This window comes from Oncorhynchus gorbuscha, linkage group LG04, assembly GCF_021184085.1.
Source record: "Oncorhynchus gorbuscha isolate QuinsamMale2020 ecotype Even-year linkage group LG04, OgorEven_v1.0, whole genome shotgun sequence".
NCBI lineage: Eukaryota > Metazoa > Chordata > Actinopteri > Salmoniformes > Salmonidae > Oncorhynchus > Oncorhynchus gorbuscha.
The window spans coordinates 16,937,905-16,953,112 of NC_060176.1; the positions used below are offsets into that span (position 1 = coordinate 16,937,905).

Consider the following 15,208-nt stretch of genomic DNA (forward strand, 5'->3'; position numbering starts at 1 on the left):
CTGTTCCATGAACTTCAAGGAGTAATCTAACAGTTCATTCTGAAGAAGAACCTCTATTATCTTTTCCGCTAGCTTCCAATCAGCAGAGATGATTAGACTGAATGATTTCTCTTTTCTAATCGGCTCCAATCATATATCAGGGTATCAGCTTAACTGTGGTTTATTATGACCAGTAATGAATTATACAGCCCTGCCTTATCCATACTCTACACACCACCAGACGGGCCTCCTACCTCTGTGTTCCATTCACGCCCAGTAGGACAGTATCATAATCATTATCATAATCAACACCCTCCTTCTTCTCCTACATAACAGTACTGGTATTAGCCATGATCATGAGCGTGCAGGGTGGTTATGGCTGTGAACAACAGGCATTGACTCTTCATTGAGCTCTGCTCATAGTCACTTTCTAACTGTTGTTAGAACCTTTTGTTCCCTACTCTAATATTGCTTTGAAGTATTAGAGAAGTCTAGCGATCCCAGTAGATATGGCTATGGAAGAGAGAGCTGAGCTCCTGCAGTCATTGAGTCTGTCTCTAATTGTCATTCTTCTTCATTTGGCTTAGTTTGGCTTTTGTTTGTTCTCTTCTTGATCTGTTTGATTTGTTCCGTAACTGGCAAAACGAAAAAGTTCCAGCTGATGTGAAGAGAAGAGAAAGTGTCCCACGTTCCTGAGCGCAGTCTTAACAACCTGAAGACACATTACGAGCAACACAAAATCGGGAGGCGGAAGTCTCAACCAAGCTTTGTTGATTAATGCAGGTCACAAAGGTTATTCAATAAGATTGGTTCATTTGTTATTTAGAAATCCTTTGTTCTCATGTGAAAGTGTGTCATACGTACAGATGATGAAATATTTATTCCTTGTCTATTAGAGTGTTCTTGTTTGTTTCTGTTCTGTATTCTCCCGCTAATTTGCCCGTTGTACAGTTTTCTGTGGAAGTCTAACAAACGAGAACAACTTTAAGACAGGTAGACCCTATATCCTGTAGCCTTAATTAGAAGGAAATTGTAAACAGACGCATGCTTTTCGAAAAAGATTTTAGGGGATTATCCGTACTTTCTGACGGAGCTTTTGAAGTTTGGAGGATTCTGAATCAGCACTGCTACATTGAGGCTTTTATAGGACATTGTTGTCTTCAATTATTTTCTGTTATATTCTCGTCTGTATGAAGCTGCGGATCATTTATTATTTAAAGACGCAATCGTCGCTGTTTATCAGGGAGTTTTTAAACCGGGTTATCTTTGTGCCGTAGTTTTTTTTATTAAAAGGAACAAAGCGTAATAAAGCATAGATTCATATGGCTGTACGTCTCTCCAGCGCTGCGGCTCGGCTGCCTTTATTGTCATTTAATGCGAGAGATGCCAAGCACCAGCCATCGAGATCTGACGAGTGTCACTGAGGCTTTAGCATGTACATACAGTACAGGGTAGTGCACAAACACAGCTCGCTACACTAACTACAATACACACACATAAACGCAACCTGCTACACTAACTACAACACACACACACACACACACACACACACACACACACACACACACACACACACACACACACACACACACACACACACATAGCCCGCTACACTAACTACAACACACACACACACACACACACACACACACACACACACACACACAGCCCGCTACACTAACTACAACACACACACACACACAAACACAGCCCGCTACACTAACTACAACACTCACACAAACACATGCGCGTGCACACACACACACATGCATGTTCCCCACCATATGTCATGGGTAACCACAGAGTGACAGCAACTTGATTTTGTAAATGAATTAACCCTATGGGACCCAGTGAGTAACTAATACTGATTTGTTCAAATATTGATCAGTGCCATGTCCCTTTAACTTGACTGGCTGGGGAGTGAGGGACTTCAACGCAAACAGAAGTGGAAACGTGAATACATCTTGTCTAGTTTTTACACACAGGAGCATCTGTGCTCCCCCAGTGAGGTCGCTGTCTGTATCTGTTTGGTAGAGTTAAACAAGAGGGGATGGAGTCCCACTGAGGGACTGAAGAAGCATAGTATCTGATGTTCAAGTCATGAGGTTCTCCATAGTAGTAAATGGTCTATTCATTGATATCATGAATCTATACATATTTAATTGACATGATTGTTACACTGATTTAAGTCCTCCACCTTGAGGATTAATATTATCTTTCTGAAAGTCCATCGCTTTTCTCTGTTCAAAACCCTTCACTGCATTCTCTCACACTCCCCATCAGCAGAAAAAGTGGCCTTTCTCAGCTCTCCATCTCCCTAAGCCTTTCATGGTGACTCTAGTGTCCAACCTCTCCACCTTGACTCCATTACTTCCGTACTTAACTTCCCACTGAAGCCTTTACTCGGAGTATTGGTGGATTAGTCCCTCCCTAACTGAAGTAGACGAACAGAAATCAATACCTGCTGTAAGCAGGCTTCCAGGGTCAGCTGACCCCTCTGTACCACCACTCCGGTAAGACCAGTCAATTCCTGTCTGATAAATTCCGGCTGATTGACCTCTGGTGACCCTGGGCAGTTAAGGTCAGTCTGGCCGAAGTGGCTAGGAGCTCGGGGCAGGGGATTCAAGGTCCGGTCAGTGGGCCTGTCACATAATGAAGTAGTCACTATTGCCTTCTGTCACTCAGCAATTACAGGGAGAGATATGGAGCTATAGATAGGTGCTGAATGCAGAGCAAGGCAATAAAACGAATTCCAGAAAATTGCATTGAGCAGACAGGGGATGTGTAAAGTGACATGTAAACTACTCTCATATGGACTGGTAATGACTGGGAGCAAGATGGATCGAGAGGGACTAGTCAAGTTCATGGGCATATTCAGACACATACAGACACATACAGACACATACAGACACATACAGACACATACAGAAACATTCAGACACATTCAGACACATTCAGACACACAGAAACATTCAGACACATTCAGACACATTCAGACACACAGAAACATTCAGACACATACAGACACATACAGACACATACAGACACATACAGAAACATTCAGACACATTCAGACACATTCAGACACACAGAAACATTCAGACACATTCAGACACATTCAGACACACAGACACATTCAGACACATACAGAAACATTCAGACACATTCAGACACATTCAGACACACAGACACATTCAGACACATACAGAAACATTCAGACACATTCAGACACATTCAGACACATACAGACACATTCAGACACATTCAGACACATTCAGACACACAAACACATACAGACACATTCAGACACATTCAGACACACAAACACATACAGACACATTCAGACACATACAGAAACATTCAGACACATTCAGACACACAGACACATTCAGACACACAGACACATTCAGACACATACAGAAACATTCAGACACATACAGACACATTCAGACACACAGACACATACAGACACACACAGACGCATTCAGACACATTCAGACACACAGACACATACAGACACATACAGAAACATTCAGACACATTCAGACACATTCAGACACACAGACACATACAGACACATTCAGACACATTCAGACACATTCAGACACACAAACACATACAGACACATTCAGACACATACAGAAACATTCAGACACATTCAGACACACAGACACATTCAGACACACAGACACACAGACACATTCAGACACATACAGAAACATTCAGACACATTCAGACACACAGACACATTCAGACACATTCAGACACATTCAGACACATACAGAAACATTCAGACACATTCAGACACACAGACACATACAGAAACATTCAGACACATTCAGACACACAGACACATTCAGACACATTCAGACACATTCAGACACATACAGACACATTCAGACACATACAGACACATTCAGACACATACAGAAACATTCAGACACATACAGACACATTCAGACACATTCAGACACACAGAAACATTCAGACACATTCAGACACATTCAGACACACAGACACATTCAGACACATACAGAAACATTCAGACACATTCAGACACATTCAGACACACAGACACATTCAGACACATACAGAAACATTCAGACACATTCAGACACATTCAGACACATACAGACACATTCAGACACATACAGACACATTCAGACACATTCAGACACATTCAGACACACAGACACATACAGACACATACAGACGTATAAAGACGCATTCAGACACATTCAGACACACAGACACATACAGACACATTCAGACACACAGACACATACAGACACATACAGAAACATTCAGACACATTCAGACACATTCAGACACACAGACACATACAGACACATTCAGACACATTCAGACACATTCAGACACATTCAGACACACAAACACATACAGACACATTCAGACACATACAGAAACATTCAGACACATTCAGACACACAGACACATTCAGACACACAGACACATTCAGACACATACAGAAACATTCAGACACATTCAGACACACAGACACATTCAGACACATTCAGACATTCAGACACATTCAGACACATACAGAAACATTCAGACACATTCAGACACACAGACACATACAGAAACATTCAGACACATTCAGACACACAGACACATTCAGAAACATTCAGACACATACAGACACATTCAGACACAGACACATTCAGACACATACAGAAACATTCAGACACATTCAGACACACAGACACATTCACAGAAACATTCAGACACATTCAGACACACAGACACATTCAGACACACAGACACATACAGAAACATTCAGACACATTCAGACACACAGACACATTCAGACACACAGACACATTCAGACACATACAGACACATACAGAAACATTCAGACACATTCAGACACACAGACACATTCAGACACATTCAGACACATACAGACACATACAGACACATACAGACACATTCAGACACATACAGAAACATTCAGACACATTCAGACACACAGACACATACAGACACATTCAGACACATACAGAAACATTCAGACACATTCAGACACACAGACACATTCAGACACACAGACACATTCAGACACACATACAGAAACATTCAGACACATTCAGACACACAGACACATACAGACACATTCAGACACATTCAGACACATGCAAACATTGTTCACGCGGAGTGTTTTAACCTCAACATGGCAAAATCTGCTGATTTATTTGATATACAGATGAATATACTTTTTATAAAGATGTAAATAACAAATCATCTCCAGACAGTCATGACTCCTCCAACAAAATGTGAGCTCTTCATCTTTATTTTACTTCACTCTTTTGAGAATAAGTTGCTGACTGGAAGTCAAATTTTTTAGTTGATCGTTTTCTTCAACACTCGGGTATCACTTGGTTTGCTAATGAAGTGCTCAACAAGTTAGATCACACCAATGTCACCCACTATCTGTAATAGATTGTGTGTGTTTTGGGCAGAGTATAGTGTTAGCTATAATTACCTAGCTGGTGTTCCCAGTCACTGGGCCACCCAGGGGCTGTAGACGTCATAGTGTGCTCCCTCCCACGGCCTGTGTCTCCACTGAGCAGATCAGGGTCAGGGCTGGGGAATCCCCCAGTCAGCCCAGCCAGACAGCCCAGCCAGTCAGCCCAGCTCAGCTGCCACCATCTGGAGACCCTCCACATTCCTCTGTCCACTAACTATTTAGTTATCAGTGATTTGGTTAAGTGGAATTGACTTTTATCTGCAGAGTGCTGTGGGGTTGCCACCGTACACATCCCCCTTCCCCAGCCTGCGTCTTGTCTTAGCCTGGTGTCACATCCAGCACATTGCTATTGGCAGCTGAGCCAGGCCTGATCAATAACCAGGTCAGGGATGGCCCACGGCCCTGCTGTGCTCTAGGGTGGGACGTGGTGATCCCTCATACACTCCCACAGGTCGCCTGCCTGCCTCACCGTGGAACCATGGCCAGAGAGAGAGAGGGAGAGGGAGAGGGAGAGGGAGAGGGAGGGAGGGAGAGGGAGAGGAGAGGGAGAGGGAGAGGGAGAGGGAGGGAGAGGGGAGAGGGAGAGGGAGAGGGAGAGCGGGGGGAAAGCAAGAGAGAGGAAAAGGGAAATGCAGAGAGAGGAAAAGGGAGATGAGAGAGGGGAGAGGGAAAGGGAGATGGAGGGAGAGGAGGAGAGAGAGAGAGAGAGAGAGAGAGAGAGAGAGAGAGAGAGAGAGAGAGAGAGAGAGAGAGAGAGAGAGAGAGAGAGAGAGAAAGGGAGAGGGAGAGGGAGGGAGATGGAGAGAGAGGGAGAGGGAGCCTGCAAGACAAATACACATGCCTACTGTCTGTGTGTTTGCAATGAGTCATGCTCACACATGCCTCTGCACTTACCCTTTCTCTATACATGTATCCTACATAGAAAACCTTTTCCCTTTCACATTTTAGCCACTCAACTTGAGCAAAGACAACTATTATTTATGTCTGAGTGTTGCTGTTATTGGTCTTATGAATATGAAAATAATACAACTTTGAAAACGAATGGTCCAATTGATTAAATAAATGATAAGGTAATAAGAGCATATTCTCTGAGAGTACTTCAAACCTGTACGACAAATAGATAGGGAGGTTTAGCTATTAAAGTAATGCTCATTTCATAGTTGTTTAGGTGTAAAAGAAAAAATGGGTTATGCCTAAGAAAAGACTCAAAGGCTCTTTCTGGTATGAATGTAATGAAATGCTATAGCACCATACATTGTAAAGCTGGGCCCAACTTCATTAACTCAGTATTGTGAGCTATGAGTGCACCAGATGTTAGATGATCCTGAAAGTACACAGCCCCCCGCCTCCCTCATGCGCCTCCCCGCACCTCCCCGCACCTCCCCCCGCACCTCCCCGCGCCTCCCGCCGCACCTCCCGCGCCTCTCCATCCACCCCCTTTCTGCTCTTTCTGTCTCTGCTCTCTTTACATTCTCTCTCTTTCTCCTTCTTTCATTCTCTCTCTCTCATGGGAGGAGCATCTTAGGAGTTACCCCACCCTCTCATAGCCATGGCCAATGAGCTGAGGCCTGGTTGTTTTTGTTGCAGTTTTAAACGCTGCTCCCGGAGCTCCTCATCAGCAACATAATAAGAGCTCTTGGGAACAATTTAAACATGGGCTTCAACTCAGGTCTAACCACAGAGGTAATAATAATCGTAAAAATGTTGCCAAATAGAGGGGGTTCCAAAGGGACCATTCAGATATCACAGACTGTCTGCCTCCCTCGTCCTTTATTCCCTAACTAAAGCTCTGTCACTCTGGAGCTGTCACAACCCTAGCCTGTGACAAGCCATTTACTCAGCCTCGCACACACCAGGCCCATGTGGAATTCAAATATCTTTCAATTCAAAATGTCCATATTTCTTTCCAAGGAATTGACAGTTGAATAAATATGTGTTGTCGAAGTGACTTTGTTGTTGTGTATGAGAGATCCTCTGCAGAACACGAAATTATGAGCGTTATTACAGGAATATGTCTTGTTCTGGTTACAGGGAAATTAAGTTTCTCCAGAAATCTTTTCATTTCTGATTTTAGAAGCCTACAGTGGTACGAGAGGAGAAATGACACTGTGGAGCCATGCGTTTATTACTTAATACAATCTGGAAATCATACAATTGTGTCCTGCGGTAATACAAATAATTATATATTAATTTAGTTTGCTCTAAAACAGCTTATTAAAGATTTCTAAGGATTGATAGAAGCCATATTGTCCTGTTTTTCCCTTTATGAAAGATAATTATTTTTTGCTATGAGTCAGAGGGAGGGAACACAAAATGCTACACGTACAGTGCATTTAGAAAGTATTCAGACCCTTGACTTTTTCCTCATTTTGTTACGTTACAGCCTTATTCTTAAATGGATCAAATAGATTTTTCCCCTAATACAATACCCCATAATGACAAAACAAAAACACGTTTTTTTGAAACGTAACAAAATGTGGAAAAAGTCAAGGGTCTGAATACTTTCCGAATGCACTGTACATACACTACAACACATTACTGTATTATATCTTTGGCCTCAACTGTTTTGGTTCATACGTTCATTTTTCTCATGGTGCTTTTTTGTCTTCTTCTTTTTCCAGGTGGCACTGTCATCCTGATAGGCAGTCTGGATCGCTGTCATCCTGATAGGCAGTCTGTATCACTGTCATCCTGATAGGCAGTCTGGATCGCTGTCATCCTGATAGGCAGTCTGTATCACTGTCATCCTGATAGGCAGTCTGGATCGCTGTCATCCTGATAGGCAGTCTGTATGTCATCCTGATAGGCAGTCTGGATCGCTGTCATCCTGATAGGCAGTCTGTATCACTGTCATCCTGATAGGCAGTCTGGATCGCTGTCATCCTGATAGGCAGTCTGTATCACTGTCATCCTGATAGGCAGTCTGGATCGCTGTCATCCTGATAGGCAGTCTGGATCACTGTCATCCTGATAGGCAGTCTGGATCGCTGTCATCCTGATAGGCAGTGCTGTCATCGATAGGCAGTCTGGATCATCCTGATAGGCAGCTGTATAGGCAGTGTCATCCTGATAGGCAGTCTGCAGTCTGGATCGCTGTCATCCTGATAGGCAGTCTGTATCACTGTCATCCTGATAGGCAGTCTGGATCGCTGTCATCCTGATAGGCAGTCTGGATCGATAGGCTGTCATCCTGATAGGCAGTCTGGATCGCTGTCATCCTGATAGGCAGTCTGGATCATCCTGATAGGCAGTCTGGATCGCTGTCATCCTGATAGGCAGTCTGGATCGCTGTCATCCTGATAGGCAGTCTGTATCACTGTCATCTGATAGGCAGTCTGGATCGCTGTCATCCTGATAGGCAGTCTGGATCGCTGTCATCCTGATAGGCAATCTGGATAGGCAGTCTGGATCGCTGTCATCCTGATGTATCACTGTCATCCTGATAGGCAGTCTGGAAACATCTGATAGGCAGTCTGGATCTGTCATCCCGATAGGCAGTCTGTATCACTGTCATCCTGTCATCTGGAACACTGTCATCCTGAGGCAGTCTGTATCACTATCATCCTGATGACACGGGAATCTTGTATTCCCAACCCAATAGCTTTGGAAAACCCTGGAAATACCTGGATTTTTTAGGAGTACATCACCAAACTTATCAAGGTGCCCAGGCACCAGATCATATAGCTTTACATTATAGCTTTATTGTTTTTGAATATATTAAGAAAGAATACAAAGTCTGAACGTTAGTAATAGCCTGTGGCCATCCGTCCACCAGTGCACCACCAACCAACCTGCTGTGACCGAGAGGGCGTGACCTTTCTGCCTGACGGCTTCAAACAGACACTTGAAAAGCGGGACGCAGTCAGAGAGGCTTCCGTGCGGCGACGACTCCAACCAAACACCCCATCAGGTAAGGCTGTGAAGTCCCCCCTGCTCTTAAGCCCTTTAACTCCTTCTGGACTTTGAAGCTGGCCAGTCCCCCAGCCGCCTCCCAGCAGCCCCCGAGCCCGTGTCCCCTCACATAGTCTGCTCCCACTAGGAGGCAGCATGTAGGAAAGGCTGCTGATAAACGGCCTGCTTTCATGCTCTGCTCTCCTGTTTGTTCCCCTGGATTAGAGGCTCTGAATATTTGGACATTGTTTGGTTGATAGATGCTCACCCTGAGCTCTTTACTGACCCCCTGCATGCACTGACCACAGAGAGCAGAGCTGCTGCACATGTGGTGGGGAAATGTGTGGCCGCTCTGCCAGGGTGACAGGAGAGGGCGGGGAAAGCTCATCAAGCACACACACGCTCTCGTACCTACAGTACCAGTCAAAAGTTTGGACACACCTACTCATTCAAGGGTTTTTCTTTATTTTGACTGTTTTCTACATTGTAGAATAATAGAGAAGACATCAAAACTATAAAATAACACATATGGAATCACGTAGTAAACAAAAAAGTGTTTACAAATCAAAATATAATTTACACTTGAGATTCTTCAAAGTAGCCACCCTTTGTCTTGATAACAGCTTTGCACACTCTTCGCATTCTCTCAATTAACAGGTGTGCCTTGTTAAAAGTTCATTTGTGATCTTAATGCATATGAGCCAATCAGTTGTGTTGTGACAAGGTAGGGGTGATATACAGAAGATAGTCCTATTTGGTAAAAGACAGCTCAAATAAGCAAAGACAAATGACAGTCCATCATTACTTTAAGACATGAAGGTCATTCAATCCGGGAAATTTCAAGAACTTTTCAAGTTTCTTCAAGTGCAGTCAAAAACCATCAAAGCTATGATGAAACTGTCTCTCATGAGGACCGCCACAGGAAAGGAAGACCCAGAGTTACCTCTGCTGCAGAGGATAAGTTCATTAGAATTACTAGTCTCAGAAATTGCAGCCCAAATAAATGCTTCACAGAGTTTTAGTAAGACACATCAACATCAACTGTTCAGAGGAGACTGCGTGAATCAGGCCTTCATGGTCGAATTGCTGCAAAGAAACCACTACTAAATGACACCAATAATAAGAAAGGATGTGCTTGGGCCAAGAAACACGAGCAATTCACATTGGAGTGGTGGAAATCTGTCCTTCGGTCTGAAGAGTCCAATTTTTTTTGGTTCCAATCGCCTTGTCTTTGTGAGATGCAGAGTAGATGAACAGAGAATCTCCGCCTGTGTAGTTGCCACCGTGAAGCATGGAGCAAGAGGTGTGATGGTGTGGGGGTGCTTTGCTGGTGACACTGACAGTGATTTATTTAGAATTCAAGCCACACTTAACCAGCATGGCTACCACAGTATTCTGCAGCGATACGCCATCCCATCTGGGACTATCATTTGTTCTTCAACAGGACAATGACCCAACACACCTCCAGGCTGTGTAAGGGCTATTTGACCAAGAATGAGGGGGATGGAGTGCTGCATCAGATGACCTGGCCTCCACAATCACCTGACCTCAACTCAATTGGGATGGTTTGGGATGAGGTGGACCGCAGAGTGAAGGAAAAGCAGCCAACAAGTACTCAGCATATGTGGGAAGTCCTTCAAGACTGTTGGAAAGCATTCCAGGTTAAGCTGGTTGAGAAAATGCCAGGAGTGTGCAAAGCTGTCGTCAAGGCAAAGGGTGGCTACTTTGAAGAATCTCAAATATAAAATATTTGTGATTTGTTTAACCACTTTTTCGTTACTATATGATTCCATATGTGTTATTTCATATTGTTGACGTCTTCACTATTATTCTACACTGTAGAAAATAGTAAACATAAAGAAAAACACTTGAATGAAAAACCCTTGAATGTGTCCAAACTTTTGACTGGTACTGTATAGGCACACATAAAAGTTTATTTGAACATATACACACATGTACGCATATTCTTTTGAAGGCACACAAATACACACATTCATGTTGTAGCAGGAGGCTTTTTTCTGGTGTTTTAAGTAAAGGGGATTGACAGTCCCAAGACACTGGTGCTTTTCAGTTCATTATGGGCAAAAAAGCATTTTCCAGCGGATGAAATGTCATCTCTGATCATTAGCAAAGCCAATGGTTGGTGGGTGTTCACATGCATGTGTGTGTAAGCTTTTCAGTATGTATGTGTGCAGGGAATGTGGACATGCCTGTTTGCGCTGTGAGGCGCATAGGTTCAGAGGTCCGTATTTCCATACAGAGTGACTCTGGGAGAGATAGATCTGGGCTGGGTTTCAATCTGCTACAAGCACAGCTACCTAGCTGCACAGATGAAGGAGATACAGTGATGCTTTACTGGGATCTGATACCATATGAACAATGTCAGACTAATGGAGGTGTCATTTAACTTTTACACTTCTTGATTCACAACCTAATTATCACCTTACCTGTCATCAATAGTATTTTGTACTCATATATTTCACAGTGCTATTTTGTAATAGCATGTTAGTTACACGTAATAGGAGTTCCCATGTTATCGTGCAACCATATCTAGTCGGTGGTAAACACTAAATCCCACTTTACATGGATTATGTTAAATCACTATGTGATTAGGAAATCTGCATGATTTGGGAGAACATTTGGTATTTTTGCATTCACTCTTTGTTATTATGTTATGGAATCAGAGCTACTGAAGCACACTGCAAATACTGAAGCACACTGCAAATACTGAAGCACACTGCAAATACTGAAGCACACTGCAAATACTGAAGCACATACACTGTATACCAAAGCTGGAAGGGTTTCTTCAACACAATAGACAAAACAGCAAAGAGATACTAGCTCTTCAGCTACTGTGAGTTAGGTTATTTTCTGCTCTAAATAATCCTGATTGAAAGTAAATGGTGTTTATAGAATTAAGTAAATAAAAAGAAAACATGGCAGACAAAGCGGCGTGCAGGATGCAGGAGAGGATCACTATCAGCCAGGCTCTGCAGAGATGAGGGCCTTTGTTTGAAAAGTTCAAAGTCATTTTGCTAAATTTAGGTCACCGCAAATTATAAGTACACTGCAGCGAGCCATCATTTGACAGAAAGAAAGAAAGAGAAAACGAAAGGGAAAGATAAGTAACCTAACAGATATAATTTTGAGCTTTCTTATGAGTCTTTAAGGGTTACGTGTTTTTTTTTATTTGTGTGAGTGTGTGGAAAATAAAACACTTCTAAGCATTAGGAGAGACAATATCCATCTTTGTGGAGCTAATTAAGGACGTGATCTGAAATGTATTTTGTGAGCAGCCCGTTGCGTTGCGTGGCCTGAAGGGTCAGCTGGTTCACAATAGGGACAAAGATAATGCAGCAGGAGTCAGAGGCGGAGAAGGCTCCAGTCAGGGGGATCACTCCCCTCGCCCCCTCCACCACCCTCCTCCCTGGCCTGTGGGCTGCTGATGGAGCTGTGCTCCTAGCCCAGGGCTCCTAGCTCCCACCACACCAGGCCCTGCTCTGTTCTGCATGTGGGCTGCTGCTCCACACTGCTCTGCTCTGCAGTCAGGGTCGCTCCCTTTGTGCCGGCCCTCTTTATTTTCGCGATAAAAAAAAGACATGCATGATTTCATACATGAAAGATATATGTAATTGGACAGCAGGGCCTATACAACACATTTACAATTCTAAAACAGAATATGTTAAAAGCAATTCCCCTATCTTCCGTTGCTCCTTTTTTTCCTGGAAATGTATTTGCACTTATCATAAAACACACAAAATACAACAAAAAACAACAAACACAGATTATCACACTTTTATTTGCATGTTTGATATTACATGTGGATGTTGACAGAGAACAGATGGAGTTCATCTATCTGTATGTTCCAGTTGATCCCAGCATGGTTCAGACTGCTGTGTTCTGTGTGGTTTTAGTAGAGAACATAGTGTGCACATTCTCACTATTATATCAAGGGCCTAACCTAATAGTATTATTACATTTCAGGACACATAATTAAACCGTTTAAATAGTAGAAATCTAATGACTTCAAGTTCACGTTTTTAAGTCAAGTTCAAGACAGGCCAGTAATCATCCTGTGATCATTGGAGTCATTGGAGTTAAACAAATGCACATGTTTCATATTCTAAAGCAATGAGGGGAATGTCACAAAGTTGCCTGTCAGTTGACCACAGGGAGGAGATGACCTTTTACATGCCACACATTGTTTTTGTTGTTAATGTGTCCTATTTTACTGTGTAGACATGCATCAAAATAATGTGGATTTAATCACATTAAAATGAAACTCATAAATCAGACAGGTCACATACAGACACCAGATTCAGGCCGATGCCTTGAGCACCCTTTCAAATCCTGACTGAATAAAACTGTAGAAATGTTGTATTATTACCTAGAGGGTCCTATGTGACTCAGCTGGTAGAGCATGGCGCTTCACTGTCCCCAGAGAGTTGTGGGTTCGATTCCACGAAGGACCAGTATGAAAATGTATCCACTCACTAATGTAAGTTGCTCTGGATAAGAGTCTCTGCTAAATGACTCAAATGTACTTGTTAGGTGGGCATGTGTGTTGCCCCTGGTGAGATCTGAACCCACCCCTCCTATAGTGTTAATGTAGTGCCAGGTAAACACCTCTGTCTTTAATTGTGTTAACAAGCTCCCACCTAACAAGGGAATGGCCTCACTAATCACTTGCGTTTATTGAAAACCCAGGGCCCCAAAGGAAAGCAGGCCCGCCTCTCTAGGAGCCACAGGCGGCATGCTGACAAGGGGACACTCAGCGTTCGGTGTGTGTGTCGTCCGTCCCCCAAAAACATAGGTGGGGATCACCTTCCATGGAGCTGAGGTCGGGGGTAGGAGGGGCTGGCGGGGTTAAGCATCCCATAATTCAGAGATAGTCACTGTGGTCACCTGCAATTACTCCCAGTTCACATGGCTCCACTGCTCAGGCTATGGCTGACAGGCTGCACTTCAGGAAGTTTTAGAGGGGCAGAAAGAAGAGGTTTGTGTTTCAGTTGTTTCACGGTTGGTTCATACAGATCAAGGACAGTCCGCTGCGTGTGTGTGCGTGTGTGTGCGTGTGTGCGTGTGTGTGCGTGTGCGTGTGTGCGTGCGTGTTAATGTGTAGTGCATGCCAATGTCAATAGAACAGTAGGCTCAAATTGAATGATCATTCCACTTCCTTAAACGCTATTCTTTCACTGACCACACTTTTTTACAATGAAAATAAGCTTTTTTATTTTCAATTAACAATTGAAGATGCATGCGGCCTCGTTGAATATTTCGTTTTATGTTTAGATAATTGAACAAGAAGCCATTCAAATAAGAAGCTATGATATTTCAGGCAGGGGAAACAAACAAAAAAACGGGATGATATTAAAATATTTCACCAATTTACAAATCACTGACATAATCAGCATAATTATTAGTATCATCAGCATCATTATCATCATCATCATCTTCATCATCATCAATGTCGTCATTTGCATTAAGACAATCATCATTACCTTCACCGTAGTCCTTCTGATTTCAAATGAGATTAACTTTAATTTGATGAGCTCTAACTTAATAAGGAAATCAAAGTTATTCTCAACGTGTGCCCTTTGATGCACCTGACTCAATCGTCATTGCATGTTTCCTTAATTAGGGCGTTGTTGCCATGCATAATAACTATTACCTGGAATGTAGTAGGTATACCTGTAGGTTACACACTTGGGGATTTAAATTCTTAACGATAGCTGGCGAATTATGATAGCCTATTGAAATTGTTAGTTTGTTCTCATTCAAAGACAAATGTTGATGCTCAATAATCAATAGGCTACGCGAGTTAGAATAGGAGTTATAATAGTTTTG

At 43.0% G+C, this 15,208-nt stretch overlaps 1 protein-coding gene across 1 annotated transcript in view; it reads left to right on the forward strand.

Moving 5' to 3' along the window:
- The window catches only part of LOC124033483 (zinc finger homeobox protein 3-like), a 126,638-nt gene that overhangs the window by 81,813 nt on the left and 29,617 nt on the right, over positions 1-15,208 (forward strand). Inside the window, exon 4 of the mRNA XM_046345504.1 lies at positions 9,246-9,380. Coding sequence (XP_046201460.1) covers positions 9,246-9,380 — 135 coding nt within the window. The remainder of the gene's footprint in view (positions 1-9,245; positions 9,381-15,208) is intronic.